At 47.9% G+C, this 18,686-nt stretch overlaps 2 protein-coding genes across 3 annotated transcripts in view; one reads left to right on the forward strand and one right to left on the reverse strand.

Annotated features, from left to right (window-relative positions):
• Window positions 1-258: 258 nt before the first annotated feature.
• On the forward strand, window positions 259-5,465 carry SOD3 (superoxide dismutase 3). The gene is made up of 2 exons (XM_005554594.4): window positions 259-324; window positions 4,121-5,465. Exon 2 carries the CDS (start codon window positions 4,137-4,139, stop codon window positions 4,857-4,859), a length of 723 nt encoding a protein of 240 aa, XP_005554651.3. The 5' UTR covers window positions 259-324; window positions 4,121-4,136; the 3' UTR covers window positions 4,860-5,465.
• A 2,703-nt stretch (window positions 5,466-8,168) lies between these two features.
• Window positions 8,169-18,686, reverse strand: part of CCDC149 (coiled-coil domain containing 149) — a 108,549-nt gene continuing 98,031 nt past the window's right edge. For both annotated transcript variants that reach the window (XM_045392208.3, XM_005554595.5), the window contains one exon: window positions 8,169-13,479. In XM_045392208.3, the coding sequence (XP_045248143.2) occupies window positions 13,049-13,479 (431 nt within the window). In that variant the 3' untranslated portion in view covers window positions 8,169-13,048. The remainder of the gene's footprint in view (window positions 13,480-18,686) is intronic.

Here is an 18,686-nt window from a genome sequence, read left to right on the forward strand (position 1 = left end):
CTGTGTACTGAAGGTCACTGGCTACAAGCCGGTGAAGTCACGGAATGAAATCTTTGGCCCAAAACCCCAGAAATGGGAGGGGCAGGGGAGGTGGGGACAGAGCGGGAGGAGGTGGAGGCGAACCAATTCTACAAGCCGGGGCTGTCTGGCCTGCTTTTCCTCCGTAAACCAGCCCAATGGCCTGCCTCCCTCACGCTGACCACTCCTCTGGGCTGGCCTCCTGCTGGGCTAACAGCCCAGGCTCCAGGGACAGCCAGCATTCCTGGGCCGGCTGGGTGCAGCACTCTTTTCAGGAGAGAAAGCTCTCTTGGAGGAGCTGGAAAGGTGGGTGCTAAGTTGAGGTTCATTTTGTTCTTCTTGGAGTGTGTTTATTGAGTTTGAAGTTGGGTTGGGGCAACAGGCCTCTTCTTGGGAACAAATTGCATCTTCTTGGGAGGGAAATGGACTTTCTCTGGCTGCTCTGAGAGGTTAGTAGGGAGGTGGAGTGAAGGGAGAGGAAGGCAATGAGGGGAGGAAGAAACCGTTCCTCCTGTGGATCTGCAAAGACCAGTCCAAGAGGACCTTAGTGTTAGGAAAAAGAGCTCCTTCTAGGAGCAAGCTGAGGGATGAAATATACCCAAGGCTCAAGAGGGGCAGGTTCTTCCCAGATATAGACCCAGGAAGGAGATAAAGGCTTGGTGCCTCCATTTGGTTCAGGATACAGGCCCCTGTCCTCTTTCTTTGATAACACTGTCCTCCCCTCCAGATCCATGTACAAAGGAGGCCCTTAAAAAGGCACTTGGTCATTTCACAGCTCAAACTGAGCAGGAGGCTGTGGGAGAAAAATGAAGTTGGTCCCAAGGGGAAGAGGTGTCAAAGGCTTAAGAAACAAGAAGTCAGAGTTTACCTGGGTTTAAGGGAGAATTTTCTTTCCCCCCTTCCTCCTCCTCTTCCTCTTCTTTTTCTTTTCTTTTCTTTTTTTTTTTTTTTTTGAGACACGGTCTCATTCTGTCACCCATTCTGTCGCCTAGCACCCAGGCTGGAATGTAGTGGCATGATCACCATCATGGCTCATTGCAGCCTCCACCTCCTGGGCTCAAGCGATCCTCCTACCTCAGCCTCCTGAGTAACTGGGACTATAGGCACATGCCACCACACCCAGCTATTTTTTTATTTTTGCTAGAGATGGGGTTCTCTCTATGTTGCCCAGGTTGGTCTCACACTCCTGGACTCAAATGATACTCCTGTCTCCGCCTCCCAAAGGGGTGGGATTACAGCAGAAGCCACCATGCCCGGCTCTTCTTTTGGTTTAAGAGAAAAACATCTCCTTAAAATATTTATTTCCCAAGGATTCTTGAAAAAGAAAGCTCACTGACACACCCAAAACAATCTGGTTTTGCTCTGTGCTTTTATGGAGAACTTTCTAAGCAGCAGAGCCCTTCTGAGTGGCAGGGCTGTCTTAGGAGGAAGATGTCTTTGATGATGGGGAACTTCATGTCCAGGTCTGGCAGGAGAGTTACCCCACTTTCCTGCCTACTCCCTGGGGCTTTGGGGTAGTAGTACCACATTGGGCCATGTCATTTAGGTGAGTCCTTGAACATCACTTTCTCTGCTTCTCCCTCTTTCTGGATACTTCTTCCTGGAGCCTTTCAAGGGCACCTCCTCTCACAGTGTCCACAGCGTCTCTTAGCTAATGGTCCTAAAATCTCTACCAGCAGCTTCTCTCTGATAGCTAAGAGCTGCCATTTCCTGAGAACTTTCTAGGTATTGGGCTCTGTGCTAAGTGCCTTAGATGAGAGATGTGCAGTGTGGTGCCTAAACCTTGGGCTTGGAGCAGACACACACTTTCAAATCCTGCCTTCGGCTCCTTATTGAACATGTCACCTTGGGCAGGACACATGCCTCTCTGTGCCTCAGTTTCCCACACTTTAGAATGGGGATAACAGTTACTGAATAATGTTCTTGTGAGGATGCAGGGAATTAACCCACGCACAGTACTTATAATAGCGTCTGGCACCTCTGTTCAATAAGTTTTAGCAATTCTAATAATCTTTTAAGCCTCGCAGCAAGCCTCTAAGGTAAGTCTGTATTAGTACCCCTATTTGCAGATGAGAAAACTGAGGTTCACAGGGGATGAGGCAGTGCACAGTCTGCAGTCCAGCATTTACTCTGCTACTTAGCAATAAAAATAATAACTGCTAACCCTTAGAGTAAGTGGCAGACTCAGGCTTTAGATTCATGAGGTAGCTCTAGAATCCATCCCTTTAATCACCACACTAAATTGGCTTTCTGAAATGGTTATATAAAGCATATCTACTCAATCTTGGAGTTTCTTAAATGGCAGCTAGTTTGGTGTTGGAAATGCAGTTGACCTTTAAAGCAGTTCTTTGGAGGCAGCACCGATCCCTCTGGACATATCTTGGTGGTATGGCTGGCCTTATGCTACAGGTAAGGAACCTGAAGCTAAGCATCAGTAATCCCATGAAGTCACAGTTACAGTTAGTATAGGTTGGAATTGGGATTCAAATATGTACCTGACTTTATAATTCCTGGCTGGGCTCCAGAATCTTTGATGGAGGTTTCTTCTTTCTTTTCTTTTCTTTTCTTTTCTTTTCTTTCTTTCCTCTTTCTTTCCCTCCCTCCCTCCCTCCCTCCCTCCCTCCCTCCTTCCCTCCTTCCTTCCTTCCTTCCTTCCTTCCTTCCTTCCTTCCTTCCTTCCTTCCTTTCTTCCTTCCTTCTCTTTCTTTCTTTCTCCTTTCTTTCTCACAGAATCAGAATCTCTTGGGGTGGCGCCTGGGCATCTGATTTTTAAAAATCAGAATCTGATGTGCAGTCAACACTGAGAACCCCTGCCAGCTTCATCTCCTCTTCCAAGTGCCAAACCCAAGTTTCCAACTGTCTGCCCACCTGTCTCCCCACCTGGGCACCGGCCAGCATCTCACCCTCAGGAGACTCCAGCTGAACTCATCCTCTCTCCCTGCTTCTCCAGAACAGGTCCCACCCTCCCTCCACCCAGTCTCTCCTGCTGGGAACCTTGGTCATTTGCACTGTGCCTTCATCTACCAGCCTGCCAGTGCTGCCTGGTGTGTCTCTTAAACCCATGCCTCCTCTGTGTGCACTGCCTCCACTTTGGTAAAAGCCTTCATTTCCTGCTTGGGTTACTACAATGCCCCCTAACTCATCTCACTGTCTCTATTTCTGCTTCTCTGTCTCTTCCTAGGCTACTCCCATTCTTTCTCCCCTTTCCTCTTCATCCCAAAGTCCAACCCATACATATCCTTTTACCTGTAGGACTTAAGGAATGAAAGACCACCTCATCACCCACTTTTCTTCTTAAAAACTTCCACTGCACTACCTGCTGAGATGGCCTTCTTACTCAACTTGGCTGGAAAACTCCTACCCATCTTGTGGAACCCAGTTCAAAAGTCACCACCTCTGAGAAGCCTTCCCGGAGGCTCCTAGGGAGATGGGTACTGCCTCCTCAGTCCTTCTCCAGCACAGGCCCGTCTTCAACCGTAGGATTGTGCTGGAATGATTGGATGCCAAGTCTGTCCCTCACTTAACTCCTTATGCAAAATCACATATTATATGTTTCCTATGGCCAGGTGTGGGCCCAGGTGCTGGGGATACCGATGAATAAAACTGAGTTTCTGTCTTCAAGAAGCTCCAAGTCTACTGAGTGTAGCAGAGAACATGGAGAAGGCACTTCAGGGAGAAGGCATAGCACATGCAAAGCCACAGAAGGCAGGGACAGGGTTGTCTGTGGGGGAGGATGGAGGAAGAGGGTAACAGGAGACCAGGTGGGGAGATGAGAGAAGGCCATGAGACACCCCTCATGCTCCCTGAGACCCCCTCCACGCTATGGAGATGGGACTGGAGAGGACCATGATCATTTGCGACTCAGATCCCTGTGGGTTTCTTCAGATTGGGTCGCAGCCATCTTTACAGCCACAACACCTAACACAGTGCCCGGCACACAGCAGACCGTGGAGAAACGTTTGCCACACGAAGGAATGCCCACTGGGCCAGGAAGCCCACTGGGGACTGGGCGGTTGGGTCTGCGACAGTGGGGTCCCTGAGAGTCCATGTTTCAAGTAACTAAGCCTCACTCTGCCCCCATCTCCGCGGGGGCGTCCCGCAGGTGCGCGACTCCAGCCATGCTGGCGCTGCTGTGTTCCTGCCTGCTTCTGGCAGCCGGTGCGTCGGACGCCTGGACGGGCGAGGACTCAGCGGAGCCCAACTCTGACTTGGCAGAGTCGATCCGAGACATGCACGCCAAGATCACGGAGATCTGGCAGGAGCTCACGCAGCGGCGGGACGGCGACGGCGCACTCCACGCCGCCTGCCAGGTGCAGCCGTCGGCCACGCTGGACGCCGCGCAGCCCCGGGTGACCGGAGTCGTCCTCTTCCGGCAGCTCGCGCCCCGCGCCAAGCTCGAGGCCTTCTTCGCCCTGGAGGGCTTCCCGACTCAGCCGAACAACTCCAGCCGCGCCATCCACGTGCACCAGTTCGGGGACCTGAGCCAGGGCTGCGAGTCCACCGGGCCCCACTACAACCCGCTGGCCGTGCCGCACCCGCGGCACCCGGGCGACTTCGGCAACTTCGCGGTGCGCGACGGCAGCCTCTGGAAGTACCGCGCCGGCCTGGCCGCCTCACTCGCGGGCCCGCACTCAATCGTGGGCCGGGCCGTGGTCGTCCACGCTGGCGAGGACGACCTGGGCCGCGGCGGCAACCAGGCCAGCGTGGAGAACGGGAACGCGGGCCGGCGGCTGGCCTGCTGCGTGGTGGGCGTGTGCGGGCCCGGGCTCTGGGAGCGCCAGGCGCGGGAGCACTCAGAGCGCAAGAAGCGGCGGCGCGAAAGCGAGTGCAAGGCCGCCTGAGCGGAGCCCCCACCCGGCGGCGGCCAGGGACTCCCGAGGTCCCCGTCTGCCTTTGAGCTTCTCCTCTGCTCCAACAGACACCCTCCACCCTGAGGTCTCACCTTCGCCTTTGTTGAAGTCTCCCCGCAGCCCTCTCCACCCAGAGGTCTCCCCTATACCGAGACCCACCAACCTTCCATCCTGAGGACCGCCCCAACCCTGGGAGCCCCCCACTCAGTAGGTCTGAAGGCCTCCATTTGTACCGAAACACCCCACCCACGCTGACGGCCTCCTAGGCTCCCTGAGGTACCTTTCCATCCGGACCCTCCTTCTCCACCCCATAAGCCCTGAGACTACCGCCTTTGACCTGACGATCTTCCTCCTTCCCGCCTTCAGGTTCCTCCTAGGAGCTCAGAGGCCGCTCTAGAGGGTTGTTTCGAGTCCCCCTACCCCCACCCCTCCCCACCCACCACCGCTCTCGCGGCCAGCCAGCCCGTGCAGCGGAAGCCAGGCCAAATGCCCCGCGTCTTCAGCTGTTTCTCATCCACCGCCGCCCCACTGAGACCTGCTCCTTTGGGGGGAAAGTTTGGCAATCTTTGTGTTGCACATTAAAAATTCAGCAATTCACTACTGCGTCGGGGCCTTGGTTACTTTTTTTCTTTATTTGTTTTAGGCTTCTCTCCCAAGCTGAGCTTTTTGTTTTGTTTTTCCTTTTTTTTTTTTTTTTTGGAAGTGGCAAACATACTTCCCAAATCCCTGCAGGACTTCTCCTTATCCTCTGCCCCCACCCCACTAACCCTGCTGGCAACAACGTTCAGCCACTGCTTGTCTTGCCCTTCCGTGTGGCTCCAAGAGGAACATCACCAGAATCACTCAGGGCAGTTAAAAAAAAAAAAATACAGCTTCCTGGGCTACATCCCAGAGCTGTGGAATCCAAAGGGAGAAGAGAAAGTTTATTTGCAACAAGCCTCAGGATGATTCTGACACTGGAACCTCTGGCCTGAGAGGGGAAGAAACCTTCAATCTCACCTGGGCTGGTAGCTTGTCACATCTGCCTCTGAGTACAGCCTTAGGTCCATTTTCCCAGATACCAGAGACAGTGCCAGGGAAACCAGGTGACTGCATCTTGCCTAAGCACAGAAGAGTAGGGTTGGAATGTGACATTGTTAGCATTTGGCAGGACCAAAACCAGAGGAAAACAGAGGCACTGGGATGGAAAGGTGGTTGATTTTGATGAAGGCTTGTTGGGAGTTTAGCTTTCTTTTGAAACTTACAATCTATACCCATGCTAGAACAGTCTTGTGCATACACCTTCATTCACAGAATAAACTTACTTGCAATAACTTTTTAGCCTCTCAGGGTAGCCTCACTTCCTAGCTGTGACTTTTCCATCCTGGTTACTGGGAGGCAGCTTCCATTTCTCCCAGACTCCTAAGGCAGTGCGACCAACTGAACCACAGCCAGAAACCCGTCCCCAGGGGTTATTTTTACCTCTAACTAGCACTAACTTGTTATTTTAAAATCTTTCCTTGAACCCAAGTGATAACTGGAGCGAAAGGCTATTGCCTGGTGACTTTTTTCCACCAACTGGTTCCTACTGGTTTGAATACTAACTTGAACTGTACTCATCAGCACTGAAAGGGGATGAGCAAACAGTGTCTCTAAACCTCCCAATCCTGATCTCAAATATCCCCCCAATTACAAGTTGCGACGAGGCAGCTATTACATGGGGACAGAGGATGGAGAGGATTAAAATGTCAAACACCCATCATCTACTCTGCTGTCTCGATTATGGTAAATTCACGACCATCAAGGGAGGTGTGGACCTTTTTTTTTTTTTTTTTCCAGAAGGAGGCTGACACTTCTTGTCAATTGCATTCTGTTCTTAGTTTCTCTCTTCACAACCCTTGACCCTGTAGATGGAGTCTGAAGAGGCACCCTAGCAGACTCACTCAATTTCTGTTCCAGGAATGGGATGGATAAATTATCCTGTGGGCCTCCAGAGCCAAAAAACCAAAACGAAACAAAACAAAAATCCCCAAAACAAAAAAAAGCAAAAAACAAACAAGAAACACACACACACACACACACACACACACACAGAGGAAATAATAGGAGGACAAATTACAGTTCATTGTCAGGGCAAAGATATGCGTCTAGCATGATGGTTAACAGGTCAGACTCAGGTAGAAAGGCCCATTTGAACCTCAGCTCTGCCACACTCACAAACTGTGTGATCTGAACAAGTCACTTAACCTCTCTGAGCATGGGTAAAATAAGATCATCATACCAGATTGTTTTGAAGATTAAATCAAGGGTTATTCATGAGAGGTGCATAGCATTGCATGCACAACAAATAAGGACCTAATAAGTATCTAATTAATAACAACGGCTAAGATCCAAAAAATAGCTACCTACTAATAAATAGATGGGACTGCCTTGTAAGGCAGCGAGCATCATGCAACCAGGATTCAAATGAAGGACAGTTGCTACCTCTGAGGTTCCCGAGAAGGATTTCTGCATCCATTGAGAGACTAGATGACATGAACTCTGCGATCCCATGTCTTGCGGGGAGGGGGCCTAGGATGAAGGGAAGATTGTGGGCCATAAAGGCAGACATCTGGTTCCTGGCACAGAACCATATGTGTGCCACCAAAGCCACCCACCGGACCCCACTTGGCCCCTGGAGTCTATTTTTACTCCTCTCATCTTACAGATCTATTTTGTTAATCTCCTTATATTTGCTGTTTTGACTTCCCAGCCAGCTTGCTAATCAGTTTGCCTGTTTGACTCACAGGGTTTGCATTTGTCACTGGGACTGAAACACACGCTTGTTTTGATTTCTTTTTGTAAAATTAGAAGCGTTTGATGTAATGACTCTACCTAGACACAGCTGGTAAAGTGAGAATAATGCTCAAGTTTGCACAGTTTAAACACAATGTAGACAATAATTAGAAATGCTATCTTTAGATGTTTAGGATAAGCTTTTTCTCAGAATTGCACTGATTTTTTTTTTCCGAGTGGGGCTTTTTAGTGCATATATACAGAAATACTAAAAATGTAAGAAAATAGAGCAAATCAGTGAGCGCTTTGGTCAACTTGAAAGACTGCAGGAAATCAACTGATTTTAGATCTGCCTTTTTTTTTGACTGAATGCATAAAATCTTTACATTCTCCATATTTTTCATGACTACCATATGATCAAATAGTTTTAGGTGACAGATTGCAACTGATAAGTTGCTGTAGTATGTCACAAGTCATGCTCAGCCTCCACTTGCCCTGTGGTGAGGGTGGAATAGGAAGTAAACAATAAAGATAATTAATCATCTCTATCAGGAAAATTGCCACATTTTTATTTCAGGTAACAAAAAAAGATAAGAGTTATGATACACAGTGACCATAGAATCCAATAAAGCAAGTTCTGCAAATGAATAGAAGGTACTTTTTCTTTAAATGAAACTACAAAATGGCAGCTGGTTTTAAAAACAAAGCCAATTGTTTTACATTTAATAGGCTACCACCGGCCTCTGCTAAGATCCCCAAATCTACTCCTGAGCTCACATAGATTCCAGAAAGTCAAACTTTTCAATAGTATGCAAACTTTCTCTCTGCATCCAAAAAAACTCTCAATTTAGAAAAGAGGTGATATGAAATGTAAGGCAGCATGTCCGTATCTATCATTTTAAATTGCCTTCATGCCGTATCAACTTGTTTTGTTTTGTTTTGGGAAGCAACCATAATATTGAGAGACGGGTCTTTCCTATTTTTTCTGCTTCTCATTTCTAACTAGATTCACTACGGAGCTCCCAATTGCATCTCTCTGATCTATACATTTTTCTCTGTTCAGGAAGACACCTGGAAAGAAGGGAATACATTAAAGGACTGTGTTGGGGGCAATGCTTTGGCCTTTTGACACCCTATCTAGTCTGAAGGGATTCTCACTATTGCTAAGGAGGAGAAGTGTTTTAAATGGAGGTTTCAGAACGAAAGTAGAGGAAGAAGGTGCTTTTTCAAAAAGAAGTAGGGTACAGGCCGGGGCAGTGGCTCACGCCTGTAATCCTAGCACTTTGGGAGGCCAAAGAAGGCATATCATGAGGTCGGGAGTTTGAGACCAGCCTGGCCAACATACTGAAACCCCGTCTCTACTAAAAATACAAAAATTAGCCAGGCATGGTGGTGCATGCCTATAGTCCCAGTTACTCGGGAGGCTGAGGGAAGAGAATCACTTGAACTCGGGAAGTAGAGGTTGCAGTGAGCCAAGATCATGCCACTGTACTCCAGCCTGGCCGACAGAGTGGGACTCTTAAAAAAAAAAAAAAAAAAGTAGGGTACCAAGTCATCCATAGGGCTGTGGGAAACCAACAAAGCCAGGAGGCCACCCCATTTTTTTGGAGTGAAGACCAATAGGGGCAAAGGCATGTTGTAATTTTAAAGAGACAGGGAAGATCACTTCTGTAAGTAAGTAGCTGGTCTTTGCCATTTCTTAAAGAAGAGACAGAACTTTTCATGTCATGTGGTGAACTGGGATGCAAAGGCTCCCAGTAGGAATAATACACCAAAATATTTACTCCAACATGTGAATAACTGATAGCAGAGCCCTTTTCTAGAACTTTGCGTCGTGATGGTGGTGCATGTTTGGGAGGGAGGTCACAGAAGAGGGCAACAATGGGCAAACTAATTTAGCTTGCTTAAGATTGCCAAAAACGGGGAGGGTCCAGCTGGCATTGAGCTGAGGCCATCAGGAGCCTCCCAGCTAGAGAGGCTTTGGGAATAGCTGCGGGAGCAAGAGAAGGAAGGGGGAGGGGAGAGGAAGATGGGCAGAGAAGGTGTGGAAAGAGGAAGAGCAAGAGTGAGGGGATGAGAAATGCCTGGTTTATAAAAACCAATCCATTTCTACAGGCCTTAATTAAAAGAAAGACAAACGCTCATGTAAAAATCCACACCCAGAGGCTCTCAGGCACAGAGCGATCACAGGAAAGGCAAGGTGTGCAAACAAGCTTTCATTAAGAGACCTGTCAGCTCTGTTTCATTTCTCTAGACTGCTCTGCATTCTGCTGGCAACCCAGCTGGAAAAATAATGGAAGGACAAACACGTCTGAACAGGCAAACGAAGGTGGGAACATTCCACCTACAAAACAGGACAGATGAGAAAGATGCCAGGGAAGGGGGATGAGATGGCATTTTTCTGAGCAAACCACCATAGCCCCTCCCCCTAACTCCAAAGTCATCAGAAACATGATTTTCTGGCTTTTTATGCAGCAACAAAAAGACATGGTGTTCAGAGACAACACTATTGGTTGTCTATTCCCAACTCTCTTACACATCCCAAGATATGATCCTGTTTTGGTGTTTTAGAGTCTGAATGTCTAGGGACAGGGCCCTTCTTCAGTTCTTAAGGGTGAATCTTGGTGAACCTAAACGGATCATGGTAATACCATCTCCCTTGCTAAGGAATGGTTAAGACATTGTCATGTGACATCATTATGTGACAATGTCGCATGCGACCACAAGCCCCAGGTGATCATTCTGACCAATAAAATGTGATAGGAACTGGGTTTCTCGCTCTTGAAACACACACACATGTCTGTGGGGAGAAAGAAACTTCCTTCTGCCTTTGAACAGATGTTATCTGGAGCTATTGCAGTCACCTTGTTATGAGGAAGCAGCTGACACAGCAGGAAGAGAAGGAAGATGGAAACCTAGAACACCTTGATGCCTTTCTTGAATGTATAGCCCTGGAATGCCCTACTTCCAAAGTTCTTGTTATAGAACAGAATTCACATCCCTACTGTTTAAGTTTCTGTTAAGTGTGGCTTGAAGCTGAGAGGACCATGCCTGATGCAGGGTTATCTAGTGAAGTAGGGGAGAGAATGCCACACCCTTAAACAATGATCCTAAAAAAGACAAAAGACAGCTGGAAGTAATTGCAGAAACTCCCTTTAATGCCTGTGGAACAGAAGAACCATGTTGGATGGGGAAAGCAGGGGCAGGACACACGTGTCACATATCTATGGGGTGTTATCATGGTTACATCTGTGACAAGATCAACTAACTGGCTCTCATTTCACTTAATAACATAAGACCCTCCCAGCTGACTATCCACAGTTCAGGTTATCACTCCCTATGACTCCTGCTCCCTGCCCTGCACCCTAGATTCTCTGGGACTCACCGCAGTTTTCCTCACTCTGATGGAATGTGCTGGAGTCTATGACGAGCCCTGCTTTTCCGAAGGTGCTGAACAGGCCCTGAAGATGTGCATCTGGCCGACGGTGGGTCAAAACCAGAGTTCTGCAGGCTGAGCTTTTTCCTTTTATTATTATTATATTAAACGTGGCTGTGTTTTCCTTCGGTGGCTCTGGCATCCTACGCAGTAGTGCTGGACATTTGCAGGCAGTTAAGGCCCACTCCAGCAGGAAGAATGATTTCCGTGACTGACTGCTGGTCTGTGCAAGCCCTCCAGCTGTGGGAGCAACCGCCCTTGAGGAGAGGTTGTGGGGTGGGCCTGGTGGGGAGAGGGATAGGCTGGGACAGAAGGAAGGATGGAACATTGGACCCAGTGGCCAGGGTCAATGGGATGTCCTTCTCACCAGGAGCAAGAGAACGCTGACTCCAGCATGCTCCCATTTCAACTCCAGTAACAGGAGGCCCACCCAGTGTGCGTCAGACAAAGGAATGGGTGCTTCTGGGCTGCACTTTGGCCTACTTCAGAGGAGCAGCACAGGAAGGGATGGGGAGCCCATTCTGCTAGCAGACTGATTCCTGGAGATGCAATCTGGGAGGGATGTATCTGTGTGGCTGGCCCCTCGTGTCCAGATGTCACATCTTAGTGTCATGAGCCTGGGACACACACTGAATTTTTAGGATGCATTTTCACTAAGAGAGCCTACCACTCTGGGAGCCTCTTTTTCCTGCAAGGAGCGCCTCTCAAAGGAGTGACTCTGGTTCTCAGAGGCATTCTGAGCTTTGGGATCTAGTCTCAGGCTTTCCAGGGAAGGAAAAAGCTATGGCTGGATGACCTTTTAATTTTCTGCGGTGCCGGATGCCACCTAGAAAAGCTAATATTTATCTGCAAGGAAAGCACCAGCTGGGATTGAGCACGCCCCCCTTTCCCACCCCTGGATCATGTTCTTGGTTCCACATCCCCCCTCGCCATGCTGTGGTGAAACTTTTTTGTTTTCCTCTCTCTTTCCCATATAAGGTTATGAGCTCTGTGTCTGGTCTTTGAAATTCTAATACTTGATGGCACAAATGAGGCAGCCTCCACATTCTGTTGAAGGAGTGAAGGGTTTGGAAGTTCCAGGTGGTGCGGGGAACTAGACTGGCTCCCAGCAGGTAGATCTTTCCCAAACCTGAAATGGCCATACGATCCTGTATGTGAGACAGGTTGAATGCAGAGAAGGAGCATTTCCAGGCTGTAGCTCTCATCTCATCTCACAAAAAACCAGACCACCACTGGGAGTCCTGTTCCCCGGCTTTTACAAAAGCTCACCCCTCCCAATCACTTCAGATCAGTTAATTCTTCAGATTTACGAGCCAGAAAACTCAGCTCTGGCACTCAGCACACAGGCCTCAACAGGGGCTGTGGATTTCAACCCAGAAGCCCAAGCTTCTCAGCCTGCTGAGGGCCCCTTCCACCTGCCAGTCTGCACAACAGCAGTGCTGTGGGCTCCATGCCAAGCACACCTATGCCAGGCAGTCCTACCGGGCGGGTCCTGACTTGATGGGGTGCAGCCATGGGCCCTCTGGACATGTTCTGCTCAATTACACCTTCCTCTCCAGCTGCCTAACCTTGACCAAGATGGGGGCCTGATTAAAAACCCCATCAGTTTCTAGCTCTTCCCGTAATTTTGATTGACAACATTAAATGCTAATACGAAAACATCTTCTCTCTGATAAAACAAAAGCTGACAGAAAGACGGATGCTGACAACCAGCCATATGGTGGACACAATTCCTGGGCCTGGCCCTGTTCACAGTAGCACTCTCTGGCAGAAAGAGATGACACTGAGAAGCTTGAGGACCTACGTTTAATAAATCAAACTGAACTGGCATCATCAGAATATTCACAGTTTGCAACAGGATCAGAGCATTTTCTCACTTGCAGACTCGGAGGTGTTTCAGGAGCAGGCGACGTGGGCGCGCCGTTCTGATGCTTCATTCTTGACCCTCTCTGGGCTTTCAATGTGTCATTGTGTCAGATCCCTCTCCCCTTCAGGTTTTCACGGTGCTCCTCGTGCCTCTGCCCTCTGGGATCCCTTTGCCGTCTTCCGGTGTGGAAGCTTCGGCTGCTGGCTGGCTGGCCTCGATGGAGTCCAGGTGAGATCTGGGGAGCTCCCCCTGGATGGCCAGGCCCGGTGGGGCTGGCCCCGTCTCACTCCTCTGACCCTCCATGGGACTCTCTCTTCTGACCTCTTCCAGTTCTGCAGCTGCCTGTTCCTTTGTCAGTTTAATTATTTCCCTTCCAAGGCTGTTTACTTCTTCCTCAGAAGGTAACTGGGGTAATGAAGGATGAAAGAGCTTGCATTGGTTCCCGTGGCTCTGATTTGCTGGGGAGTTGACAGCGGGCCTCCCAGCATCCTCAGGCGCTGTCAACGCCTCAGCAGCGGCACAACTTTCATCTCCTTCTTGCTTCTGAGCCTCCCCTGAAAACAGAACGAGGACAGCATTAAACCTCTGGCAGCAAGTCAACCCTCACCGCCCCTCTTCTGCCAACCTCCCGCCCAGCCTACCAGCACAGGGCCTCTGAGAAAGGATCAAGACTTTTTTTGGCTCCCTGTGCAGGGAACTGGAGACGAAGGGGAACACAGGACCCAGGTGAAACCAGTGAACATGCATTCTAGTGATTCCTGCATTATTAACAGAGGGCAAGAGAGCACTTGGGCCATGTCATAATCCATCCTTTCCAGGCACCTGGTTAGCTTCTGTTCCATTCTCTAATGGCCGCTTCTTGTGCCCATTAAATATTTATATTGAGGACAAAGGTTTTGTTGGTTCTGCAGCTCAGAACTGGGTCTTGTGAGTAATGAAAAAAGGTTCCGGCTGCATTGAGGGTGGGAAGCAGAAGGATAGTTCGGGAAGGATTTAGTGCCACCCCTTCTCCACAATTCTCCATCAGCATCTCATTCCTTAATGCAGACACCTGGTGTTCCTCAATATAAAATAAATCATATGCAAATACAGCTTCAAGCTTCCTCCCCTGTTGAGTTGTTGTCCCTAAACCCCTTTGCCATAGGATGGAAATTCTAGCACTGCAACAGGAAGGACATGGGAGAGAAGGGTGAGCCCTGAAGTGCTGACATCCAGCCCTCATTTTCCTACTCACTTGCTTTGTGATCAGGACAGGACTCTGATGCTCCTTCTGAACCTAACCAGCAATGGTTGCTCTGCATGACTGGGGAGCAGCATGGTGGAGCCAGCTCTTAGTACCCGGGCATGTGCATTCAACAACAGACACTGAGTTTCCCCAGAAGCCAATCTCTTCTCAGCCCTCAGGCTAAACAGTGAAGAAAGGTATGATAGAGCCACAGTGGGACTGGGTTTAGCCTGGGTGCAGGTCCTAGACTAGGAATAAGGGGACCCCAGGAACACTTCCTAGTACCCCTGAATGGAACCACAGCAGAACCCTACTGCAGTGGGGCTTGCTATCAGATATGTGCAGGTATGTTTTCAGGCTGTAAGTTGGAATTTGGGGAGCTGGAGAACTGCAGCAGGTTAGAAAGGATGTTGAGCATCATCTGGCCATGCCATTTTCCTGCTTAAAACCTTCTACTGGAGCCTTGTCACTTTCAGAATAAATTTCTTTTCACTTAGGCCCTGTCCTGCTGATGCGCTCCTGTTTCACTCTTCATTTCCCACAATTCCATCACACATGTCCTCCCAGCCATGCCATGCGCCCATTAGGTCTCCACACACACTGATCAGTTTCCCCCCTGTCTTAAATAAATCCTCCCAGCTAATGCTTATTGGGTGCTTTTCCACGCTACGCACTGCGCTAAACATTTGACGTGTTTATCTCATTCTAAATTTAAGTCCATGAGAGCAGGAGCCTCACCTGACTCATCCAGTGTCTGACACATTCTAAGCATTCAACAATATTTAAAAAATAGTTCCCTTTCTTTTATAAATGGAAGTATAATACACATGAAGAGAAGTGCACAGAACTCACGTATCCAGCTCAATGAATTTTCGCAAAGCAAACTCACCCATATAACCAGGATGAGAAACAAAATATTACCAACCCCTGCAAACACTTTAGAGTCCAGGACTCCTGGACCCCCTTTCCAGTCCCTTTTCTTCTGCCAAGGATAACCATTAGCCTATTTAAAATTCCGAAATGAGAACTGCCTGGTCCTGGAACTTTATATTCAGGAATCTTACTGTGCTGGGTCCTTTCACTTCACATGATGTTTGTGAGATTTACCCATGTTTATGAGTACAGAATTTGTTCATTTGAATGTACCACAATCTCCAACAGGTATGTAAATGTTGAATGAAAATGGGTAAGCCGGAAACAGAAAAAGATATAGAAATGGAGAGCAGACATATTAAACGATTCACACCATCACTCAAAATTGCAGAAATCTAAGTCCTAGCAAAATGTAGTTTTTCCTCTACCAGAATGGCAAAAATGAAAAGGTTTGACAAAGCTCAGTGTGGCGAAGGATGCAGGGAAACAGGTACAATCATATGTTAATGAAGAAAATAAAACTTAGTAATACTTACTAATAGTAAGACTCTTTTATAGGCCAGATATTTCAAGACATATTGTTCTTAGATACTCACTACAACACTGTTTTTAAAAACAGAAGTCTGGAAAAATCCAAGTGCTCATCAACAGGGGATTATGTATACAGATTTACTTGCCAAGTTGCGAGATTCTTTCTGATAATATGCACTAAAAATTGTAGGTTGTCTTTGGAAAGCAGACTGAGGACCACAGCAAGAAGCAAGGGTGGAGGAAGACTTTAAGTTTAATTTTCCATCTTTCTGTGCTATTTATATTTTTTAACATGTGCTGTATTCCTATTTTATAAAACAAGATATGCAACCTCCAAGATTCTACCATCCATTATCACTTCATCTTTCCTTTGCTACACTGATCTGTAAAGCTAGGAACCCATATCCACTGCTTCCACTTCCCAGTGCTGATTCACACCTTCAATCCTTCAGTCTATCCTGCGTCCCCCCTGCCTGTGAGGCCTCCTACATCTCCCTCCCCACCCTGTAGCATACTTTCCCATTGGCCACATGCTCCTCACAAGCTGTTTCTCCCTGTAATCTCTCCTTCAATCTAGTTCTGTGAGCATGATGTATTAGTTCCCTATAGCTGCTGCAACAAATAACCACAGATGTAGTGGCTTAAAACACATTTATTCCCTTATAACTCTGGAATCAGAAGTCCAAAAAAATTTCACTGGGGCTGGGCACAGTGGTTCACGCCTGTAATCCCAGCACTTTGGGAGGCTGAGGCGGGCGGATCACCTGAGGTCAGGAGTTCAAGACCATCCTGGCCAACACGGAGAAACCTGTCTCTACTGAAAATACAAAAATTAGCCAAGTGTGGTGGCGCCTGCCTGTAATGCCAGCTACTCAGGAAGCTGAGGCAGGAGAATCAATTGAACCCGGGAGGCAGAGGTTGCAGTGAGCCGACATTGTGTCAAAGCACTCCAGCCTGGGTGACGGAGCGAGACTCTGACTCAAAAAAAAAAAAAAAAAAAAAAAATTTCACTGGGCCAAAACCAAGGTTGTGCTCCCTTGGCAGCTCTGGGGCAGAATCCATTTCCTGCCTCTCCGACTTTCTGACAGCTGCCAGGATTCCTTGGCTTGTGGCTGCATCCTTGCTATCTCTGCTGCCATGGTCACACTGCCTTTTCATCTGTGTGTGCACAATCTCTCTCTTGCCTCCCTCTTGAAAGGATACATGATATTGCATTTTTGGCCCACCCAAATAATCCAGGATAATCTCCTAATCTCAAGATCCATAAATCAATCATATCAGCAAAGTCATTTCGCCATATAAGGTAACACTTACAGGTTTCAGGGAATTGGACCTGAACTCTTTGAGGGTCAGTATTCAACCTCCTACACATGCCTTCCCAGTTTCCTTTGTTGATTCTGATATTTTCTTCTGGCCCCTCTGAGGGCACTTTCCCCAGTGATCTGCCATCTGTTTCTCTTCATTCATTCTCACTCTTTGGCTATCATATGACCTTAATTCCTGCCTCTGAGTACAGCTCCCAGATCTATATTGATGGCTCTGCTAGCTTCTTGTAGAAGAGACAGACCCACGTTTCTGGCTGCAAATAGGATCCTCTACCTGGAAAATCTGCTGGCACTTTCCAGAAGATAGTTTTCCCCCATAGAGTAACCTCTTGTTTGCAGTTTCAGTAATGCTTCATAGTCACATGGGCTTAAGACCTTGAAGACCAGTCAACGCTAAGTCCTGTCTTTGTCCCTCTGTATAGTCTGTTTTCATGCTGCTAATAAAGACACACCCAAGACTGGGTAATTTATAAAGGAAAGAGGTTAAATGGACTCAGTTCCACATGGGTGGGGAGGCCTCACAATCATGGCGGAAGATGAAAAAAGAGCAAAGGGACATCTTACATGGCGGCAGGCAAGAGAACGTGTGCAGAGGAACTCTCATTTAATGAAACCATCAGATCTTATGAGACTTATTTGCTACCAAGAGAACAGTATGGGGGAAACCACCCCCATGATTCAATTATCTCCACCTGGCCCCACCCTTGACATGTGGAGATGATTACCATTCAAGGTGAGAGGTGGGTGAGGACACAGACAAACCATATCAGCCTCAGTGCTAGAGACTGTATTCTTGTGTCCTCCCAACATTCATATTAAGGCCCTAATCCCCAGTGTGATGGTATTTGGAGGTGAGGCCTTTGGGAGGTACTCAGGGTGAGAAGAGTCATGAAACAGGTCCCTCATAATGGGATTTGTACCCTTATATGAAGAGGAAGGGGCCAGAACCCCCTCTCTCTCTGCTGTTTGAGGATACAGCAAGAAGGCTGCCATCTGCAAAACAGGAAGAAGGCCCTCCTGAGTCACAGAATCTCTTAGCACCTTGATCTTGAACTTCCCAGCCTCTGGAACTATGAGAAACAAATGTCTGCTTATTGTTGAAAACACTCTGTCTATGGTAGTCTGTTATAGCAGCCTGAACTGACTAAGACACTCAGAAATGTTCCTTGCATCTGCCCACTCTTCTCTTTGCCCAACACCAAACACTGCTTGGATTTCTAAGGTTTCTAGATAAATTGCTGAGGCATATTTCCCCATGGTTCAGCTGGATGTGACTTTTAGACCATCCCCCCAGCCAATGAACAGGTAAGCATTCAGAAGGCAAGTGCAAACAATGCCCAATATTTCCGGAACTCAGACCCTGGCAGGTGACAGGTATGTGGTGACAATTTATAAGATGAATTTACAAAGATTATTTCATAATTTAGAAAAAATGTATATTCAAAAACACATGAGACTAAGCATGTGGTTAGATACTTTAGGTTAAATATAACCTAAAAAGGGCTGGGCACGGTGGTTCACGCCTATAATCCCAGCACTTTGGGAGGCTAAAGAGGCAGATCACGAGGTCAGGAGTTCAAGACCAGCCTGGTTCACATGGTGAAACCCTGTCTCTATTAAAAAAATATAAAAAATTAGCTGGGTTTGGTGGCGTGTGCCTGTAGTCCCAGCTACTCAGGAGGCTGAGGCAGAAGAATCGCTTGAACCCAGGAGGTGGAGGTTGCAGTGAGCCAAGATCGAGCCACTGTACACCAGCCTTGGTGACAGAGCTAGACTTCGTCTCAAAATAAATAAATAAATAAATAAA

This window comes from Macaca fascicularis, chromosome 5 (genome assembly GCF_037993035.2).
Source record: "Macaca fascicularis isolate 582-1 chromosome 5, T2T-MFA8v1.1".
NCBI classification, from domain to species: Eukaryota; Metazoa; Chordata; class Mammalia; order Primates; family Cercopithecidae; genus Macaca; species Macaca fascicularis.

Coding starts and splice junctions, on each gene's coding strand:
- SOD3 (XM_005554594.4), top strand. CDS start 4,137: ATGCTGGCGCTGCTGTGTTCCTGCCTGCTTCTGGCAGCCGGTGCGTCG.